Source organism: Pseudorca crassidens, chromosome 6 (assembly GCF_039906515.1).
Source record: "Pseudorca crassidens isolate mPseCra1 chromosome 6, mPseCra1.hap1, whole genome shotgun sequence".
In the NCBI taxonomy this organism is placed as follows: Eukaryota; Metazoa; Chordata; class Mammalia; order Artiodactyla; family Delphinidae; genus Pseudorca; species Pseudorca crassidens.
The window spans coordinates 28,042,435-28,063,594 of NC_090301.1; the positions used below are offsets into that span (position 1 = coordinate 28,042,435).

General features: G+C 43.0%; 1 protein-coding gene and 1 long non-coding RNA gene across 7 annotated transcripts in view; one reads left to right on the plus strand and one right to left on the minus strand.

The window, feature by feature from the left end:
* Nucleotides 1–805: 805 nt before the first annotated feature.
* On the plus strand, nt 806–20,393 carry IDH1 (isocitrate dehydrogenase (NADP(+)) 1). Its single transcript, XM_067740804.1, has 10 exons — nt 806–992; nt 2,011–2,076; nt 4,414–4,551; nt 7,917–8,208; nt 10,823–10,928; nt 12,211–12,388; nt 13,723–13,874; nt 16,820–16,960; nt 17,653–17,815; nt 19,454–20,393. Exons 3-10 carry the CDS (start codon nt 4,430–4,432, stop codon nt 19,542–19,544), a joined length of 1,245 nt encoding a protein of 414 aa, XP_067596905.1. The 5' UTR covers nt 806–992; nt 2,011–2,076; nt 4,414–4,429; the 3' UTR covers nt 19,545–20,393.
* The window catches only part of LOC137226275 (uncharacterized), a 55,019-nt gene continuing 49,488 nt past the window's right edge, over nt 15,630–21,160 (minus strand). For 5 of the 6 annotated variants that reach the window (XR_010944278.1, XR_010944275.1, XR_010944274.1 and 2 more), the window contains one exon: nt 16,954–17,302. This is a non-coding gene — a long non-coding RNA (uncharacterized lncRNA). Of the gene's footprint in view, nt 16,351–16,953; nt 17,303–21,160 lie in introns of those variants that run through there. The other variant, XR_010944276.1, reaches the window with a different exon arrangement.

Below are 21,160 nucleotides of genomic sequence, written 5' to 3' on the forward strand. Positions count from 1 at the left end.
GGGTATTGAATCCTGGACCAAGCATGCGATTATCCTACAAATCACGATCTAAAATACTCCTCCCCTGCCTTGCATGTTTTCAAGAATAAAGAATACACAAAAAATAATCCCCTGCAGAGGACAGAATTTTTTTTTAATCCACTGTTCTCTAAGACTTCCGATCTTTATTTGAACTTCTCTGGAACCCAGATAATAATCTCATTATCCTTATCTTCTAATGCAAATGACGACTGCGTTTATTTATAGTACTCAGTAGTAATTGAAATTATAGATACCGAAGCTCTAAAGACTTAGTCATCGGCGTGGCGGAAATTTACTGTACCATGCCTGCTTGTGCAACTGTTCAACCCTTTGCATTCCAGCTGCGCGAAGCCCCCAAAGCGATGTCACGCTTGCCCAAGGCACTTTTCCTTCTGTCCAAGCGCGTTCCAGTGTACCACACAGCCGGGGCGCGCAGGGAAGGGGATTGGTCCGAGCCGCGCCGTCCCCGGTTTGCCTTTATTGCAGAAGTGGAAACTCACTCCGCCGGGCCCTAGGTTGTCGGCGGAGGATTCAGAAGACCGGCCCAGGCGTGCCCTGCTCCCCAGCCTGCAGGTGGCAATCTCGTCCTTCTGCCGTAGAGCAGTGGCGGCCGACTCCAAAGGCGCTGCAAGCCCTTCCCTACCTTGAGCGCTTGGAATTCGCCGCGGAATTCGACCTAGCCTTCCGGGACCCGCCCCTGGCCCCTGGCCCCGCCCATCTCAGCGGGTCAGCGCGCGGCGATTGGCGGCGGGGCAGGGGCGGAGCTCCGGGAGGTGGACTGAGGGGGCCGGGCCTGGGTCGGGACAAAAGCCTGGAAGCGGGGCCGTCCCAGCTCTCGGTTTCTGCGGAGGCTGTGTCAGAAGCCGAAACAGCTGGAGCACGGCTGGGATTGCCAGAGTGTGCGCTTGTGGGGTTAACCGTGTGAGGGCTGTGGCATTCCCGGGTCATCGCCAGCGTACCTTCTCCTGCAGGTAACCGCAGGCTTCGAAGGGCGTCTCCGGCCCCTGGCTTTTGTGGGGAGGCTCTGTCAATAGCTGGAGTGGGAAAAAGGAAGGAAGCTCAGATCTTGGGTATGGTAGGGGCAACTTAGCGGCGAGTCGTGGTCGCAAGACAGGGGAAAGAAATCCAGGTATTGGGCGTGGTTTTGGAAATGGAGAGGAAGAAGGTGCTGGATGCCTGGATGTGTAGAAGGCCCGCTCTTAGTCAAGGGAGGACGAAAACCGGGCGGCGGAAGGTTGCATGCCATGACAAACGGAAGGCCAAGTCTGCAACAGAAAGGAAAATCGGGGTGGGAGGATGCAGGGACGCGTGGAAGTCGAAGTCTTGCGTTTACGGGGAAGAAACCGTGCGGCCTCGGGAGCTGGAGGACTTGGGAGTGTGCATCGACCTTGGGCTGCTGGGACTGGCGGTGCGGCGAGCTGGATGCGTCCGCCTGGGGAGCCTGAAGGGGGGCGGCGAGGGGCGTTCGCTAGGCCACCTGGTGGCGGTCGGGGGCGGAGTGAGGGTGGAGGAAACCACGCCGCCGCCGGCTTCTCGAGTTCTGGGGAAGGCGTCCTTCGGCCTGCTCCTGGCGCCCGGGTTTTAAAGGTCCCGGCACCTGGGAGGGAAGGGGCGGACGTGGAGACCTGGAAGGAGAAACCGAGCCAGATTCGGTTGCAGCCCTCTTGCACAGTGGCCACAAGGACGCATGCAGGCCATGAGCCCGCTGGTCACAGCGTCCCCTAAGGACGTGCAAACCACAAGACTAGCTAACGGACGACGAACCCGGGACTCCCCACGGACGCACCCTCCAGTGTGTGCAAAGATATTTACTTTATTTGAAAGGTGCCTGCGGACCTGAAACTGCCCTTTGCCCCGCCTGGGTACACTCAGCACTGTACTTTAAACCAGACAAACCGGGTTGCCTGGCCCGTATTGAAATCAGCTAAATTCTCCTGACAGGAGTGCCTTGTACCTTACCTTTCTCTTCCCTTTTTTGATTTGTTTTAGGAGATAAACTGCACTCAGCTGAGTCTGCAAGATTGAGAGGAGTTTGGGTGATTAGAAATTGTAAAGGTGAGAATTAGCAATTTTTCCCATTCTTTGATATGGCAATACTACGTTTAATTGGTCTTGGAGGTCTTGGAAGTGGTCGCAGCCACTGCAAGGGAGTGAGTCAGGAATATTTCCAACAATAAATTGCACTTGCTTCCTTGTTTCTTTCAGTCTAGACTTCTCTGCAAGAGACTTTGGTTTTTGGGGGGTTTTCCCAGAAATTAATGTAGTTTATGAACTCAGCCCCCCAAAAAATGTGGCTAAAATTTTGGGAATAATGAAAATAAAATTAAACAGGGTGAGCAGCTCTTTTTTCTTAAACTACTTTGTATTAGTCCAGGTTTATTTTCTAGCATTGCACATGTGTGTCAGGAGATTGGAATTCAGCTGCTTTCAGAATAAATGAACTGGCTTGTTGGAAAAGGCCTTCCTTCTGAAGTCAGGGTTTGGGTGGAGACAGAAAATCTGAGGGACTAGGGTAGAAAGTGAATTCAGTGGTGTCTAATGCTCACTGCATGGAATTCAAATCTAGGAGAAATAAAATAGTGTCCTACATTGTAGTAAGCCAGGGTCTACAATAAAGCTTCACTTTTTTAGTGAAAAGATAGTAAAAATGTAATGGATAAGTAACGTGAAGAAAACATGAAATGTTTCAGTTATGCATTATGAAATATAGAAAGATTACTGCAGAAAGTGTTTGTTTCAATTGAGAAGAAAATAATTAACTAAAAAACATTGTCACTCATTATTGAAATTTCAAGTATGATGTATGACCTTTTATTAACTGTATTTGCCGTCAAAGAAAATTAGCCATCATAGCCCTTGCATAATACTATGTAGGAGTATGGCCTCAGGAATGTATCAAAACTAAGATAAGTTTGCTGCCTCTTTTTGTTTTGTTTTAAATACAAGGACAGATGTGACAGTGGGATCAGCATGACTAAATCATACACTTTAAGCTGTACTTTAAATTATACTTGAAATTACAAATGGGAAGTAGCTGACTCATTCACACCAGTTGGTTCACTTTTTTATTCTAGTTGAGTTCCAGATGGTTCCCCAGTGATGGTCTAGGGAACCTCTAGTAAGCAGGATCCCAGAGTTAGAAGTTGGGAAGTGAAAATGGGCCTAGGGGTTAGGAATATGTCCTGGCTTGTGGTGAGGAACTGAAGCTCACAGTCTACTAATCATTACGTTTTAAAATTTAAAGACCAAGTTACTTTAGCTTAACTTTTTAAGAAATACTGTTTACAGGCCTCTTACTTCATATTTTTTTTAGTCAGTTCTCCTGACTTCCAGTCCTCAGCCGTAACTTAAAAGAATAAAAGCAATCTGCAGTTATGTTGCTGGGGAGAAAAAAAGTTTCCATTAGAGCACCATGAAAGGGAACCTTTAGCAGGCTCAGGGCCTCCTCTGCCTCTCAGGAAACACGCCTTTCTTTAAGCCTCATCCAAAGGGTGTACCCCTGCCCTCTCTGGGAATCAGATTGACTTGAATCTGGCATCCCCCCACATCCCAAGAAGACACCTCTTCCTGGAACAATTCCAATCCCCTGTCCCACCCACTGGCAGCTTTGCCCACTAACCGCCAGAAGAACAGTCCAGGAGTTGGGATACTGAGGACAGGACAGGGGCGTGTCCTGGACAGTAGTCCTTCTCTATACGTACAGATTTCTCTGAGAAATCACTTTGTATTCAGTGTGACATCCCCGATATCCGTTATTGTCTCTAGGAAAATATAGTTCCACCTGGAATTCTTCATCTTTCACTTTTAAAAGGACTTAAAGTTTCTTTAAAATGGGTCACTGGAACTTGTTGAATCTCCTCAAGGATAGTTGTTTTAACCAAAACAGCCTCTTAAAAGAGGGGAAATAGTAGCACACATCATTCTGCTCCTCTTGAGGGCCCAGTAGAATGAGGAGTTGGATAGAGGTTTTCAAATAAACATGATATTGTGGAAATAATCTCATTTTATAGGACAAACCAACAGTCAAGAATAATGATTACATTATTAAGGGCATGTGACCGGCTCAGGCTCCCCCGACCTTCCAGCCGACCCTCCAGCCGGATGGCCTTGCGAAAGCTTTTTTTCTTTTAGCAAAGTAGAATGGAAAAATAATTTCCATCTTACAGGGTTGTTGTGAGTGTTGATTCAGAAACCACACAAGAAGCATGTAACACAATGCTTTATACAGCAAACGTATTCGATTCTAATGGTTAATGTAATTGTTATTATTAGCTGTTTATGCAGTCATGCTGTTATGAATTGTTCTTTTAGAAGTCACCAAATTGTATTTTGTTTTTACATGGTAATGAGGCAAATGATGAGATATGTGTCTTATCATTTTTCCTCTTGAAGGTTTATTGAAGTCAAAATGTCTCAAAAAATCCAAGGCGGTTCTGTAGTAGAGATGCAAGGAGATGAAATGACACGAATCATTTGGGAGTTGATTAAAGAGAAACTTATTTTTCCCTATGTGGAATTGGACCTGCACAGGTAAATGAATCACTCTGCCAAGCAGCAAAGTCAGAAAGCATGTGTGGTTTCAGGTTATAAGTCGCTTTTTTACATAGATACCACTGTACCTTGTGTATAAAGCTTTTGGTGAGCTTATGAGCAAATGAATGTGTAACTGGTGTGCCCCTGGTGCAGAAAGCCAAACTCTGACAGTAGGTGTTTGCAGCAAAGTAAGGGGTTATTTGCAGGGCGCCAAGAAGGGAGTGGGAGACAAGTCTCAGATCCACTCCAAATTGGTCTTTGAGTTGGGGTTGTTTTTAAAGGGGAAGAACTGAGAAGCTTGTGAAATTTCTGTGACATTTCTTAAATGTTAGTTTCAGTGGGTCAGGATGTGTCCTGTTTACCTTCTCTGGCCAGATGGCTCATGGCTTGGGGGTCTGTTAGCTCATCTTGACCTGGAGAAACATTCCTTTTCATTCCTTGTCTTTTTCATTCCTTGTCTTTTACCCTTTTCATACAATTGTAGCACAGAAAGAATTCTTGACATTATCTAATACAACCCCGACCTTTCAGAAGTTCCGTAAATCATTTGTGTCCTGGAGATTGGAGCCTTTACCCTGTATTAAAAGTATCTGGGGGGCTTCCCTGGTGGCGCAGTGGTTGAGAGTCCGCCTGCCAGTGCAGGGGACGCGGGTTCGTGCCCCGGTCCGGGAAGATCCCACATGCCGCGGAGCGGCTGGGCCCGTGAGCCACGGCCGCTGAGCCTGCGCGTCCGGAGCCTGTGCTCCGCAACGGGAGAGGCCACAACAGTGAGAGGCCCGGGTACCGCAAAAAAAAAAAAAAAAAAGTATTTGGGGACAGATATGAAAATCTCTATGGAATTCTTTCATTTTTCTTCCCCCTATGTTTTTCATACATTTGCTCGTGCTCTTTGTACATTGGACTAGGTAGAGACAGAATTTTCACAGGGGTGGAGTGGCTGAAGACTGGCAGGGTAATATGTTGAACAACACATTTCAGCCACACTATTGGCAACTGTAAGCGTGTTTGCCTTGACCCAGAATTATTCCTCAGACTGTCCTGAGGACCTGTTATTTGCTTGGGTGTAGACATTTAATTCACATGTTGTCATTAAATGCCCTTTTTAATTATTCTAAGCCTAAGGTGTGGATAATATCTATATTGCAGCCATGAGAGGGAGGGAGCAAATATCTGCAGAGGTCCACCAAACACACAGGAAATGACACTATAAAAACATCATCCAGGGACTTCCCTGGTGGTGCAGTGGTTAGGAATCCGCCTGCCAATGCAGGGGACACAGGTTCGATCCCTGGTCTGCGAAGATCCCACATGCCGCGGAGCAAATAAACCCGTGCGCCACAACTACTGAAGCCTGCGTGCCTAGAGCCCGTGCTCGCAACGAGAGAAGCCACTGCAATGAGAAGCCCCCGCACTGCAACTAAGCGGAACTAGAGAAAGCCCAGCCACGAAGACTCAATGCAGCCCTAATTAATTAATTAATTAAAGTTAAAAAACAAAATCATCCAAGTGGTTAAAGAAGCATTTTACAAACACTTTACATGATAATAGGTGAATTTGCAGAGCTCTTCCCAGTATAGTAGCTGCAAAGGTGCTTTTGAGCTGCTTTAGTATAGAGGCATAAGGAGGTTTAAAGGACAGTTATTATGCCTAGAAGGCAAAGAGTCACTGGCTAAAGACTAAAGAATTTTTGGAGACTTAAACAAGTGTAAGTTGTTCCAAAATTGCTATTATTATTACATGATTGGTTCTTTTTGACGGGAGTGGAGTGATTCATTTGTTTTATTTTCTGTTGGCTAGGCAGTAATCGAGGCCATTTATTCATTCTTTTCGCTTAGAAATGTTAAGAAGAGAAGCAAAAAATCCACTAATTTGCTGGCAGGTTCTTCTGATGAAAAATGTTTCCTATGAACATAAATACTGCTGACCACATTGCTTGTTTGAGTTAGGAGTAGACATTTATAGATATTGAGCACTCCCTAAACCATAAGATAAGAAAGTCAGTGGCTTTGTAAGTGTCCATGAAAAAAAAATTAACCAATAATCGATCTAAGAAAGAAATGGAAAATTTTATTCATGCCAACTTGAGGATTATAACCCAGGAGACAGTTTTTCAGAAAGCTCTGAGGACTGTTCTGCCCGCTAGAGGTGAAAGAGCAGTTAAGTAAAGGGTTGTATTGACCCAAATCATGTATTGACAGTTTACACACAATCCACATCTGTGCGTACAAAGCAAGTAGTGGGTCATCACGACCCCTTACAAGACTAAGAAGGAAGAATATCTCCTAAGGAGGTCTGGTTAATGCAAATGCACGATACACCCTCAAGGGGAGGGAGGAAGCCAAAACAGTCAAAGCAGTTTGGAATTATTATTTGGAAATACATTGTAAGATTGGATTCCCTTTTGCATTTCCGTCACAAGTTGGGATATCTAAGGAAAGGAAAATACAGGAACTGAAGCAAGAAATCTAGAGGCTTAATGGTTCAGCAAGTTTTGAAGGCTGAAAAAATTTGGAAAACTTTTAAAGCCTTGGAGAACAAAATAAACTGTTCATTACTGTTTTGTTTTTCCTGCTTTTGGCAAACTATTACATACTTTAAATAAAGCTTTACAGTCTTTTTCTATACTTCATGGACAACCAGCATTCTTTCCTGCTCTGAATAACCTGCAGTCTGGGTGTTGGTGTGTATTAAGCTATAATTCACTGGGTTCTATAAAACCACTGCTGGATTCCATTACTTATTCTATAAACTGCAGGCTTGTTTCCAGAAGAAAGAGATTTGCCCAAGATGTAGGGAAAGCTTCTTCATATGACTAATTGTCATTAATGAAGGGGTCATTAGCTTTTTTTGGCAGTGTCCGTCTCATCTGTAACTCCAACACTTCAGTGCCAAAATACTAGAAACCCTCTGACCCCTTTATTTTTAGAGCACAATATTTACTAAGGGAAAATTAATGTTTGGGCTTGCATTCTTATGTTAATCGTGCGGAAGGCAGTCTACAGAAAGGTTGCTGGTGTGCTATTATTATTGCCTCTATGGTGAAGAGCAGGCAGCAGGGCAGAGCGCAGTGGTTTCCATTTAGTTTCCTTCTAGACAGCTTCCCACACACAGGGAGGCATGCGTGGCCTAGCAGTCCAGCCTTTCTGGGTGCTTTTTTTTTAGTTGGCAGCCATCTTCTGTGTCTAGGATACACTAATGCTAAAACTTAGCGGATTTGGGTACATATGGAGTTTTCACTTTCTGCAGGGCAGGCCCTGCATGCCATCACCATGCACAGAGTGGTGCATGGGGATAGAATAGGAGTACCCTCAATCTCCTGTCGGTTTGCCTGGAAAGTTACGCTTACAATTTTTCCCTCCCAGCTATGATTTAGGCATAGAGAATCGCGATGCCACCAATGACCAGGTCACCAAGGACGCTGCAGAAGCTATAAAGAAATACAACGTTGGTGTCAAGTGTGCCACCATCACCCCCGATGAGAAGAGGGTAGAGGAGTTCAAGTTGAAACAAATGTGGAAATCACCAAATGGTACCATCCGAAATATTCTGGGTGGCACTGTGTTCAGAGAAGCTATTATCTGCAAAAATATCCCCCAGCTTGTGAGTGGATGGGTAAAACCCATCATCATAGGTCGTCATGCTTATGGCGATCAAGTAAGTGGTGTTGGCATAACTTGATTTTCCATATTCTTTTTTTTTTTTTTACATCTTTATTGGAGTATAATTGCTTTACAATGGTGTGTTAGTTTCTGCTTTATAACAAAGTGAATCAGTTATACATATACATATGTTCCCATATCTCTTCCCTCTTGCGTCTCCCTCCCACCCTCCCTATCCCACCCCTCCAGGCGGTCACAAAGCATTAATCATTAGAGAAATGCAAATCAAAACTACAATGAGATATCATCTCACACCAGTCAGAATGGCCATCATCAAAAAATCCATATTATTTTTTCACGGGCTTTGACTGCCCAGCAGTTCTGATTTATATGTGCTTTATTCTTATCTTTATTTATCTTATCTACTCCCATTAAGTGAGGTACAGAATGAGAAATGAATGTATGTATACATTTAGATAAAAGTAAATACAGATAAACTTACAGATGGGTACCTGTCTCCACACAAATGATGTTTTTCAGGCATGTTTTTTTCTTCCTTATCTTTTTATTAGATTAAACCATATGATTAGACATTTTTATTTAGAGAATTTCCTGTGGTTCGGCCAAATCAGTGGTTCAGCCAACCCTGTGGCTGTACAGTAAGGTCCCTTTACAGGTTTTTTAGTGTTTGTTTTATTTTGCTTTGCGTTTTAAAAAAATTTTGTGTGTTTTAATTCCAGTGCCTGAGTCCCACCCTACACCAGCTAAATCTGAATTCCATGGCATTTTAAAGCTCCCCAGGAGATTCTAGTGTGCAGAGTTGAGAACTACCGAAGATTATGTTAAACATGATCGTTTCATGCATAAAAGGAATAACTGACTCAGTAGTTGAAAACAGTCTCTTTAAAACATTCCCTTCCTGCTTGGGAACAAAAAACTACAGTTTCTGTACTTCTATACAAGTAGGCTTGTTGCCAAATTAAACAAAAATTGCCAGCTAAACAAAATAAAAGTTCTGTGTTGAAACTGAAGTTTTAGACTTTCATAGAAAGCAGCTTATGTCTTAAAAGAGCCTTAAAAACAAGTCTCCCTGATGCTGACACCCAGAGGCTTTGATGTAGCCGTCCTTAAACACAGTATGGGTAGAGCAGACCACTCTCTGTTCCTGGGGGCAGGGTCACCAGGTCATCCTTGAGGGGTAGTTCACTTTGTTCTACCGTGTGGCTCAGACTATCCCTTCATCCTGGCCAGTCCCTTCACAGATACCTCTCAGAGGCCCAGGAGAGGGGATGTAGATGGGAGTGCTACAAGCTCACTAACCCTGGAAACACCACTCTTAAGTTCTTACGAGTTCAGTGATGTCCTTTTCCTTTTTTTTTTTTTTTAATTATTATTTTGGCATCAATCACCTGGAAGAATGGTCATTCTATTTATCAAAGTGTAGATTGAAAATTCCAAACCTCTAGAAAGCATTTATTGTACTTTGGTGCCTCGGTTTCTGCCTTTTGAGAAATGGGAATCAATTACCACCCATAGTGAAGGACTTTGTATGTCAGAAATATTCTGCATAGAGTAGATATTTAATCTGTATCGTTATCTGACAGCTTTTCTACCAGCTGTTATTAGTATTATTCTACACAAAACAGACAAATAGATTTGGCTGGCATCGGCTGGTACCTGACCCTGAAAGTATTCTAATCTAAGCCATGGAAAGATACAAGGCAGCAAAGATTGACATAAGCCTAGTGTGGGCTGGGCACATTTTCCATACCCAAGGTAGCAGTCCTCCACAGGCCCTTTCCTAAGGGTCGTCAGCCTGTTGCAGCTGCTTTCAGAATGATTGCTTCATGTGGACAGGTGCTGGGCTGGGCATTAGTAGCAGTGATTACCATGAAGAGACCGAGTCCTGAAGGTCCAAGGACCAGATCCCGAGTCTTGACCCTAGATGCATTATTTCCACTACATCACAGTTCCTCCCTTGTAAGATTGATGGAAGAATCAAATGAGGTAATAAGGGATACAAGTTAATCACTTAAAGTATGTCATATAGTGAGAACCAGGCATTAGCATTCTCATCATCATCTTCAGTGCTACAGCTGGTATATCATCTCCCTGTAGGAAGACTTCCTTGACCTCCAGGTGATAGTCATTCGTCTTCCTCTGTCTTCCAATAGCATTTTTTTTTTTTTTTTTTTTTTGTGGTACACGGGCCTCTCACTGTTGTGGCCTCTCCCGTTGCGGAGCACAGGCTCCGGACACGCAGGCTCAGCGGCCATGGCTCATGGGCCCAGCCGCTCCGCGGCATGTGGGATCTTCCTGGACTGGGGCACGAACCCGCGTCCCCTGCAACAGCAGGCGGACTCTCAACCACTTCGCCACCAGGGAAGCCCTCCAATAGCATTTTTTATCTATGCCCCCTTTTGACATTTGAAAGCTCTAATGTTACTTCTTTTATCTTTGTTAGGTCTTAAGCTTCATAAGGGGAAATACTTTGTTATTCTCTCTCATACCCATATCTGTACTCAGGAAACTGCCCCATGCATGGTAGGCCCCTGATAAATATTGATTTCTAATGTGTACTACCACTAACTAGCTAGGGCAGTTTTGGATTTTTGTGGGGGTTTTTCTTGTTTTTGTTTTTTTAATATACCTTTTTTTCCCCCATACAGTACAAAGCAACTGATTTTGTTGTCCCGGGGCCTGGAAAAGTAGAGATATCCTACACGCCAAGCGATGGATCCCCCAAAACGACATTCCTGGTACATAACTTCACAGGTATGTGTAAGTCCACCATGAGCTACATCTTTCATTTTTTTAGCAGATCGTTTAGACAGCGTTATTACTGGTTTTTTTTAAAGTTCTGTGAAAATTGTGTGGCTGCCTAAAAATACAACCTGAATCTACAACATTTCCATAGGACTCAAAATCAATGCCATGGCTTCCTGTGGCATTGCTAAAGGCATAAAAAGAACTAGCCACTTAATTGGAAATGCATATAGATAATTGGAAATGCAAGTAGATAATTATGCGTCTCTCTTAAAACATAGAGGGAAGGTTGACAGGAGTCTGTTGTGCACAAATTAAACATTAATAGCCCCAAATCGCCTGTCGTGTAATCCTGCCCTTTGGCTCTGGTAGGGTTTGTATTTGAAAATGGCTGCATTATTTATTTGCTGAAGTTTTCTTCTTGTCCTTCTGAGTATTTGTTCTGTGAAAGTGGAAAGTTTGGTTTTTTTGCCTCTTCCCCCCCCCCCCCCCCCCGTCTTGCTGCTTCTAAGGTCCATTATGGCAGATCCCTCCCAAAAGCTGTTGAAAGAACAGAGGACCCTCTTTCTCCACTGTTAAGGTTGTTAAAAGCACTCACACAAACAAAACTTCAAAACTTACCTAGCTGTTGTTTTCCTTGACTCCTCTAAATCATATCATTTTAATGGACTCTAGTTCTGCCAGTTTCAGCAGCTCTAACATCCTCAGCCCAAGCTGGCCCTGGGCAGTGGCACAGATTCAAGTTCTAGCTTTCAGTAATAACAAAGTTCAAACAACAAGAGCTGTGAAACACCAGTGATTACATGGAGTGTAATTATTTCTACCAATGACAGAATGAACTTTCAGTATCCGCCAGGAAATTACAAGAATTTTCATCCACTATTTGAAATGCAAAGTTTTCTCAGTAGCTAAGGATTGAGTTCACACTTAGAGTTTAAAAAACATGCTTGAAATTTTTAAAGTATGAAAAGAGACTTTAAAAATTATTCAACTCTTGAGTGTATTTCTGGTTCGTTTCAGTAGCTTTCGGTATTTCAAGAACTTTAGGATCCTAAAGACCATGTTTTTCTCATTTATGTTGCCCTTTCAGAACAAGTTAGAATGTCCTTACCTAGAACTGACTTTCCTCTGATTATGTGTCTCAAGAACTCATGGAATATTGAAGTTTGAAGCCTGGACTCAGACATGAGAGCTGGGAATTGGGTGTTTTGGGGGTGGTGGGTGTATATAGACTTGTTACAACTATACCCTGTTTACCTTTCTTTTTTCCCTCATTGTTGTCCCCCCACAGAGGGTGGTGGTGTTGCCATGGGGATGTACAATCAAGATAAGGCAATCAAAGATTTTGCACACAGTTCCTTCCTGATGGCTCTGTCTAAGAATTGGCCTTTGTATCTGAGCACCAAAAACACTATTCTAAAGAAATATGATGGACGTTTTAAAGACATCTTTCAGGAGATATATGACAAGTAACTACAGTTCTTTTTCTTTTTTGTCACATAAGCTGGCATTTATAATATAGAATTTGTATGCTTATCCCTTTGATTGTGGGACAAATTGAGTGAAAACCATCACTATCCCATTCAGATAAGGACAAAACTGAGATTTAACAGGAGTGAAACGAAACTCTTGAATTGCTTTTAGAAGGGAAGTGTGTTCTCAGATAAAGGCCCCATGTTTATTTTCTTCAGGGCCAGAGTTATTTAATGTGTGAGTAAAGGTACCCTGTTAATGATAGAAAGTTCTGATTTTTCATGGGTGTGAGTTTGAGTTTGGGCCCATTTCCATTCTTTCTGAAGCCCACTGTTAAGATATAAAACTGCTTTTGGGGGCTTCCCTGGTGGCGCAGTGGTTGAGAGTCTGCCTGCCGATGCAGGGGACACGGGTTCATGCCCCGGTCCGGGAAGATCCCACATGCCGCGGAGCGGCTGGGCCCGTGAGCCATGGCCCCTGAGCCTGCGCGTCCGGAGCCTGTGCTCCGCAACGGGAGAGGCCACAACAGTGAGAGGCCCACGTACAGCAAATAAATAAATAAATAAATAAAACTCTGCTTTTGGGAATTCCCTGGTGGTCCAGTGGTTAGGACTCCACGCTTTTACTGCTTAGGGCATGGGTTCAATCCCTGGTCCAGGGAGTTAAGATCCCATAAGCCGTGGGCCAAAAAGTTTAAATTAATTAATTAATTGATTGATTTTATTAAAAATAAATAAATAAAACTCTGCTTTAGTGGAGTCATTTGAACTTAAGTCTACATTTATAACAACCTTGAGTTCAACAATACCTGAGCACTTGTTGACGTTTAAGATGGCGTCCCTCCCGTTTAGATACGAGCATTCAGGCCACGGCTAGGATTTTAGGTATCTTTCCTGAAACATTTTAATTCCTCCTTCTACTATCTATCTGTATCAAACCTAGAAGCTGTCCTAGTTTCCTGAATGATATTGAGCAGTAAAGTAGTCTTTTTCTCCCCGATTACATTCTTAGAGTAAGCTGAGTCTCATGAATCTCATTAGTGGTGTATTGAAAACTGTAAAAGTAGTACTTGGAACACTCCACCGTCTTGTTTAATTCTCACATCTCTGCAGAGTGGATGAAATCACCCTTACAGAAGGGGAAATTGGGGTTTCACAACTAGAAAATGAGTGGGCAGAGATTTGAGCCCATGTCTGTCTGGTTCCCAAATTTGTTGCTTCAAGTAAAATGTGCTGCTTCCAACCCCACCCCAACTCCTTTGGAGAGGCACATGGTATCCCAACAAAACCAGTTTTCTTTGTCTGTTGCTCTTTTCTTTCTTGTTTCTTAGGCAATACAAATCTCAGTTTGAAGCTCAGAATATCTGGTATGAGCACAGGCTCATCGACGACATGGTGGCCCAAGCTATGAAATCAGAAGGAGGCTTCATCTGGGCCTGTAAAAACTATGATGGGGATGTGCAGTCGGACTCCGTGGCCCAAGGTAAGGAGCTGGAGAACCAAGTGGAGGTGGGCTTGGCCTGCAGCAGACAGGTCGTGCCCTGCTAGCTCTCTGGTACAGGAAGGGGGATTCTGTAGTCCTTTGCTGCTAAAAGTCATGAAATGTTAACGCCGCAAGGCGTCCAGGTCCATCTTCTTAGCTGACAGATGAGGAGATTAAGCTCAGACTGGGCAGGCGACTTCTGGCAGGGACGCACAGGAATTAACTCGTGGCTTGAGACTCCCGGCTCCAGGCTCAGAGGCTGACATAGCTTATGTCTCAGCCCTTTCCCCGCTTGAAGCTTCCCTGCCTCCAATGGTAGCCCAGCGGCCCGATCTGAAAACCACCCCCCACCCTTATCTGCCTTCTGATGAGAACCTGAAAAGCTAGGGGACTCGGGCAAGGAGGGCCCAGGGTTGTCTCCTAAGCGAGGGGCCTCCCTCCGAGAGCCCATTCATCTGGAGACAGTTACAGATCATGCCCCTTTTGCCAGCCTTGACGGCTCTTCTGTCACCCTGTAAGACACATGTGTTTACTGCTTAGCTTGAAACACACAGAATTGAGCAAAGAAGCCCCGGGCTTTTCATAGAAATTCCAGGAATCAGGAGCTTCATGCCAGAGATAAGGACCAAATGAGCAAAATTGCTCCCTTCCCTGATTTCCTCAGCACCAAGTTGCCCTCCAACTTCAGTTACTCAGGGTAGCTGTGTAAACTGAATTTCCCCCGATGAATATTTGTGGTAGCTTTAATTATGTTTGCTTTTCCCCAGGAAGTACTACTTTTTCTTTCTCTTATGAAAAGTTAATCATCTCCTATCAGTTTGAAAATCAGTAAATCTGCCTGGTTAAAGATAACTTTTATGTCAGATAAATGAGTTACCCAGTTCTCCTTCTTTACCCTCCTTCTGTTTCTCTTACGTCCTCACAATCGTTTATATTGAATGCAGCAGAGGAAGGAGTGTTGCTTTGTGGTGATTCTGTGGTGCGTAAAAAAGCTTCCTGGTAAACAGAATTCTTAGAAAGGGACCCAAATGATTCCATCATTTCTAAATGTCCTCATGGCAATAAGAAGAGGGTAAAAAAAAAAAAGAAGAGGGTATCTGGAGGGATATCTCCAATGTAATTGTCAAGTTATGGAGGTTCAAAGGATTTCAAAATAGGAATGTGGAATTGCAGTGTCCAGCAGTGCACCGATAAAGATACCTGGAACCAAGGCTCTGTGTCTGAGCAGTACCTGTAGATAAAGGTGACCTCAACGTAGCTAAACAGATTAAAAGGCAGCCAAGCTGTTCTTTTTTTTTTTTTTTTTTTGCAGTACACGGGCCTCTCGCTATTGTGGCCTCTCTCGTTGCGGAGCACAGGCTCAGCAGCCATGGCTCATGGGCCCAGCCGCTCTGCGGCATGTGGGATCCTCCCAGACCGGGTCACGAACCCGTGTCCCCTGCATCGACAGACGGACTCTCAACCACTGCGCCACCAGGGAAGCCCCCAGCCGAGCTGTTCTTACGTTCATTCTTCTCTAGAGGCATGAACTACTTTAGACTCACACCAAACATTTTATTCCTGTCCTCAGTTTTGACAGTGGTACCAACTAGTGTCTCCTAATATAAATAGATAGACACATTCACCGTGGATATGGCCCTAAACGTCTCCAATCAATGAATATTTGAGACCCTACTAAAGCCTCATACCAACACAGTGATAGGAAAGGAGCTGCTAATTCAGCACAGAAATTGCCATTGTACTCAAAGATGAGTTTAAAAAGGGTTTATTTACTTACTCTCAAACAAACAAAGTAGCAGCCTATTATAAATTTGCATTATTAACTCCACAGGTGTTATTGGGAGGTAGCAAAAATGGAGAAACGTGTTCTTGGAATTCGAGTGTAAAAAAAGAAAAAAGAAGAAAAGAAGAAAAATCAGTTGTATGGACTTAAAAGTTGTAATGTGGTTCTCTGAATAAGAAACCACAGAATAGAGTCGTTCTGGGGAGGCTGTGAAAGAGAGCAGGGGCGAGTGGGAGGTGCTTGGACCCATCCCATTCTTTGTTTTTTGTTGTTGCTTTTTAAAAATTTATTTATTTTTGGCTGCGTTGGGTCTTTGTTGCTGCGTGCAGGCTTTCTTTAGCTGTGGCAAGCGGGGGCTACTCTTCGTTGCGGTGTGCAGGCTTCTCATTGCGGTGGCTTCTCTTGTTGCGGAGCACAGGCTGTAGGTGCGCAGGCTTCAGGAGTTGTGGCTCACGGGCTCTGGAGCGCAGGCTCAGTAGTTGTGGCACATGGGCTTAGTTGCTCCACAGCATGTGGAATCTTCCTGGACCAGGGCTTGAACCCGTGTCCCCTGCATTGCCAGGTGGATTCTTAACCACTGTGCCACCAGGGAAGCCCCATCCCATTCTGTTTTTAATCAGCTTTCTCTTCCCAGTCCCACATGAGCCTGTGAGCAGCTTGATGGCAGGAGACAACTCATTAATCTTTATTTTCCTGGAACAGCAGAGTATCTGCACGTAAGCATGACAGTAATATATTGAGCTCTTACTCTGTGGCGGGTACTAGTCTAAGGAATAGGACTATGTATTCTTTTCATATATATTCACGAACATATGCATATTCATCTCGTTCTCACAGCAACCCTATGAAATAGGTGTTTCTACTATTCCCATTTTACAGGTAAGAAAACTGAGCCACAGTAGTTAGGGAGTCACGGAACTAGGGTGGAATGCAGGCAGTCCGACCATGAGTTCTTCATCATGGAGCAGGTGCCTCTGAGGTAGATAAGTGAAGTAAAAGCACAGCCTTTTCTGAAAGGCAGAAGAATTATTGGTGACTCCATGTGCTCATGTTTATTTTGCTCACTGAGACCGGTCAAGACGAAGTCATTTTCTCTCATCTCTGGGAGACCCAGTGCTCTTCATGCAGTTGAATCCCATACTTCATGTTCTGCCACTCATAGGTTATGGCTCTCTTGGCATGATGACCAGTGTGCTGGTTTGTCCAGATGGCAAGACAGTAGAAGCAGAGGCTGCCCACGGGACTGTAACACGTCACTACCGAATGTACCAGAAAGGACAGGAGACATCCACCAATCCCATTGGTAAGATATTGTTTGCTGCTACATTGATTTCCAACCAGAGTAGAAATCTCCAAAGGGGCTCAGATGTGTTCCTTTGGCTGCCCAGTGCCTTGTGTATAAAATCATCACCAAACAGCTGATTTGCTCTACTCATAAGAACTGTTTTAATGTTTCTTAAAACACACACAGTATATGCTTTTCCAGTTTGTGGGAGAATATTCATTACAGAGAAGAATGTTATCAACAAGCATTTTCCTTTTCCTCTGCTGCAGTGAAATGTCACATGTAGCTAAGAATCTAAAGCCACATTGTTAGATCCTTTTAACTAGGTTTTAGGGATAGCACTTTAAAACAGATTATAGCCTGGAAAGAGGAGAAGAGACCAATATAGACAAGAGGTAGAAGAGATTGTGACCTTTTCCAAATTCATAAATGCCTTAAGCGTCATGTATTCCTACCCTGAATATGTGCTTTCTTAAAGGTCTAACAAAATCCAAAACATTTCCTCTACAAAAGTGCAGGTTTTTTGAAAAGTTTCAATTTGGTAAAATGTTTCCAACTTTCCTAAAACTTACAGCTCATGCAGATAGCATCCAATGAAGTCAGTTACCTAAACAAACAAAAAAATGTTCTATTTTGGGGAACTGAGGCACTTGGGAATATTTCTAACCAGTGTGATTGAAGTGTGCCTTTTTTTTCTCCCTCTCTTTTAGCTTCCATTTTTGCCTGGACCAGAGGCTTAGCCCACAGAGCTAAACTTGATAACAATAAAGACCTCAGCTTCTTTGCAAAGGTTTTGGAAGAAGTCTGTATTGAGACCATTGAGGCTGGCTTCATGACCAAGGACTTGGCTGCTTGTATTAAAGGTTTACCCAAGTAAGTATAAGATGCCCTAAGCTCTGTGGTCAAATTACCATTTATCCTCACTGGACTCAAAATATCAAGTGCTTTTTGGAGTTGCATGAATTAGTATTTGTCATCTGGTTCAGGCGTCAGCAGACATCTGTAAATTGTCAGATAATAAACATTTCAGGCTTTGTGGAACATACGGCAATTATTAAACTTTGCCTCCATGGCAGGAAAGCAGTCAGTGGTGACACAAAAGCTAATGGGTGTGGCAGTGTTCCAATCAAGCCCTGTGTACAGAACTGGGCTGCAGCCCAGACTGGGTTCATGGGCCAAGCTGTAGTTTGCTCACCCCTGATCTAGTTACAGTCAAGTGGGTGGCAAGGTTCTGCTTAATTTAACAAGAAAATTATAGGCATTTAGAAACAAAGGGACCCCCAAGACTATTTTATTCTACCTCTTTATTTTCTTCAATTTACAGTAAGAAAAGTAAGCAGTGCAGGTATAAGATGTCCAGTTTATCATAGTCCCTTCCTTAAGAAGTATCTGTAACCAGCAGTCAGATACTTGAGGGCCCCTGTATCGCCCAGGACTTTTTTGAGAACATGGTAGCCTGTATCCCAGCTGGATCAGCTGCTGCTCAGGGATTCCTCCCTCAGTCAAAGTTGGCTACTATGACTCACATCAAGAAACAATACTAAAATTTAACACTAATCCCGTGTCCCATCCATGTGTCCTCAGAGATCTCTGTTAGGGTCAGTATACCTCAGTAATGGGGATACACGCCATCACTACATCTTTCTTATCTTAAATTTCCAGCAAGAATACAGTGTTTGAAATGTTCCTATGGGTGTGTTACTTCCAAGCCGATTTGAATAGGCACCTATTAGCAGGATTAGATAGCCAGTCCATTGTCTTTTGCTTTTTAAGTAAGACAAAGGTAGAAATAATAGCACTAAAGCTTTTCTTTTTCTTTTTAATGTGAAAAGAAGTGATGAAATTGTCTTTATTTTCTATAAAATTCAAACAATTCAACAAAAAAAGGCTAAGGTAGCTGGATACTAGATAAATAAGCAACAACAAAGTAGCTTTTCCTTACACCACCAATAAACAAAAATGGAAATGGAAGAACCATCACATTCACAGTGGGAGCAAAACTATGTTTTTTGAAATATTTGAAAAACATATTTGAAATATTCTATTTATGATAGCATCAAAAAGAATAAAATACTTAGGAATAAATTTTTTACTAAAGGTTTTTTTGAGGACGTGACATTTTGTGGGGATATGAGTAAAAGCATGACTGTACCTGGATATGTTCTATTATTTTTAAGAATGAGGAATAAGAAGTGGGATGATTTCAGTGTCCCAGGCATTAGTCTGAATGAAGCTCTGGGGCAGTTTCACCCTCAAAGCTACATGGCCAGGAACCTCCTGTGAGTGTGTGTGTGGCCCAGCCTTTGCTCAGACTGCCTGTAACCTGGGTTAGCCCCTTGAACCTTGAACGCAGTCATCGGCCATAAACTTATAGCTTGTTCACATTAATCAGTTTTCTTCTAGAAATAAATAGAATGTTACTTTAAGTAGCATGTCTAGGACTTTTCCTCTACCTGCCACCAGATCAAAGACAAACTAAATTTCCTTCTTTTCTTTTTCCTCTGCTATTAGTGTGCAGCGTTCTGACTACTTGAATACATTTGAGTTCATGGATAAACTCGGAGAAAACTTGAAGACAAAACTAGCTCAGGCCAAACTTTAAGGTCATCCCTCGTCTTTGGAGGATGTGTGTTTTTGGTAACTAGGTCCACTGGTTTACATTTTTCTCTATAACACTCAAGAGTAAAGGCAAAATCAATTCTGTAATTTGTTTAGAAGCCAGAGTTTATCTTTTCTATAAGTTTACAGCCTTTTTCTTATCCATACAATTATGCCACCTTTGTGAACGTGGCAGGGGACTTTTTTTAAATTTTATTTTACTTTCTACTAGTAGCCTAGGAATTACTTTTAGTGTCCATTTGTACTCACTGTCAACTTTTCTTCATGTTCTGATATAAATGACCAAAATGAAGAGTGCTTGAAAGGGTAAACTATAGCCACAGTACTATTCCCTAAAATTGTATAAAGTAGAAATTCATTCCCTTTCCCACTTTTCATGGCCTGTGGCACTGGGTGGTTTTGATTTAACAGATGTCCCATTATGTGAGGTAGAAGCTGTACGTTAAACTTGTGCATGATTTGGAATGAAAAGCATGGCTGTAACTAAAAGGTGTTGAAGACACAGTCAATCCTTGTAAAGAGCTCTAGCTGAATGTTTCAAAAATACTACATATTTCTGAGCTCACTGAAGAATCCAGAATAAATACTAACTAGGGGTTTGTCCTCTGTATTTGTCTCCTCCTCCTTGCCTTGTGTGGCTTAAGTATTATGCTACCCTGAACAGCATATTTCATCCACGTGCAATACTACAAGCTGCACCTTTCTTGGACTTCTGCTGACCTGTTTTATTTCCTTTATATATATGTGATTTTTCAGAAGTTGATTGTAAACACTATTCTAGTCCTGTTCTTAATCGAAACTATCAATTTTAATTAAAATTAAGTGCTGATGACTAGTCTTCTGAGTTTTTATTTATCAAGTATACTTCAGTTGCCAGGCTAGGTCCTAGCCATAGGAATTTGATTTTAAAAAGTCTCTGTTGGGCTTCCCTGGTGGCGCAGTGGTTGAGAGTCCGCCTGCCGATGCAGGGGACACGGGTTCGTGCCCTGGTCGGAGCGGCTGGGCCTGTGAGCCATGGCCGCTGAGCCTGTGCGTCCGGAGCCTGTGCTCCGCAACGAGAGAGGCCACAACAGTGAGAGGCCCGCGTACCGCAATAAATAAATAAATAAATAAAATAAAGCCTTCATAAAAAAAATTTTAAAAAAATAAAGAGGAGGATGATGATGAATTGTGAGTAATCCCTAACAGGTGCAATTTAAGGTGTATTACTTACTTTATGCCCCTTGTATTATTTACTTGAATTACTTGTATTATTTACGCCCCTTGTGTTATTTACTTTATGCCCCATCGGCAATTTTCATTTATAGAAACTTTCTCTGAGGTTCACTATCCAACCTGTTGTTTTCAACTTCCTTCCTTTCTTCCACTTCAGAACCCATAGGCTTTATCAAATACTTAAGCTAGGGTTGGTGTCACTGTCATTCTTTTAAGAACTCCCAGTGGTGAGGTCAGGAGAGTGTCAGGGCCAGCTGTGGTACTTTGTAAAACAGGTCATGTGTAAAGCAGGAGTTCTTGATTCTCTAGCTATTGAGATATTTGTCCTAGTTTTCAGGCAACTCTATGGTATCTTCCCCAACATCTCCTGGATAAAATGCACAT

What these genes read in the sequence shown, in the direction of transcription:
- IDH1 (XM_067740804.1), top strand. Translation starts at nt 4,430, where the DNA reads ATGTCTCAAAAAATCCAAGGCGGTTCTGTAGTAGAGATGCAAGGAGAT. An exon ending in GTCATGCTTATGGCGATCAA is followed by an intron (nt 8,209 to 10,822) that starts GTAAGTGGTGTT and finishes TCCCCCATACAG; the next exon opens with TACAAAGCAACTGATTTTGT. An exon ending in CCTGGTACATAACTTCACAG is followed by an intron (nt 10,929 to 12,210) that starts GTATGTGTAAGT and finishes GTCCCCCCACAG; the next exon opens with AGGGTGGTGGTGTTGCCATG.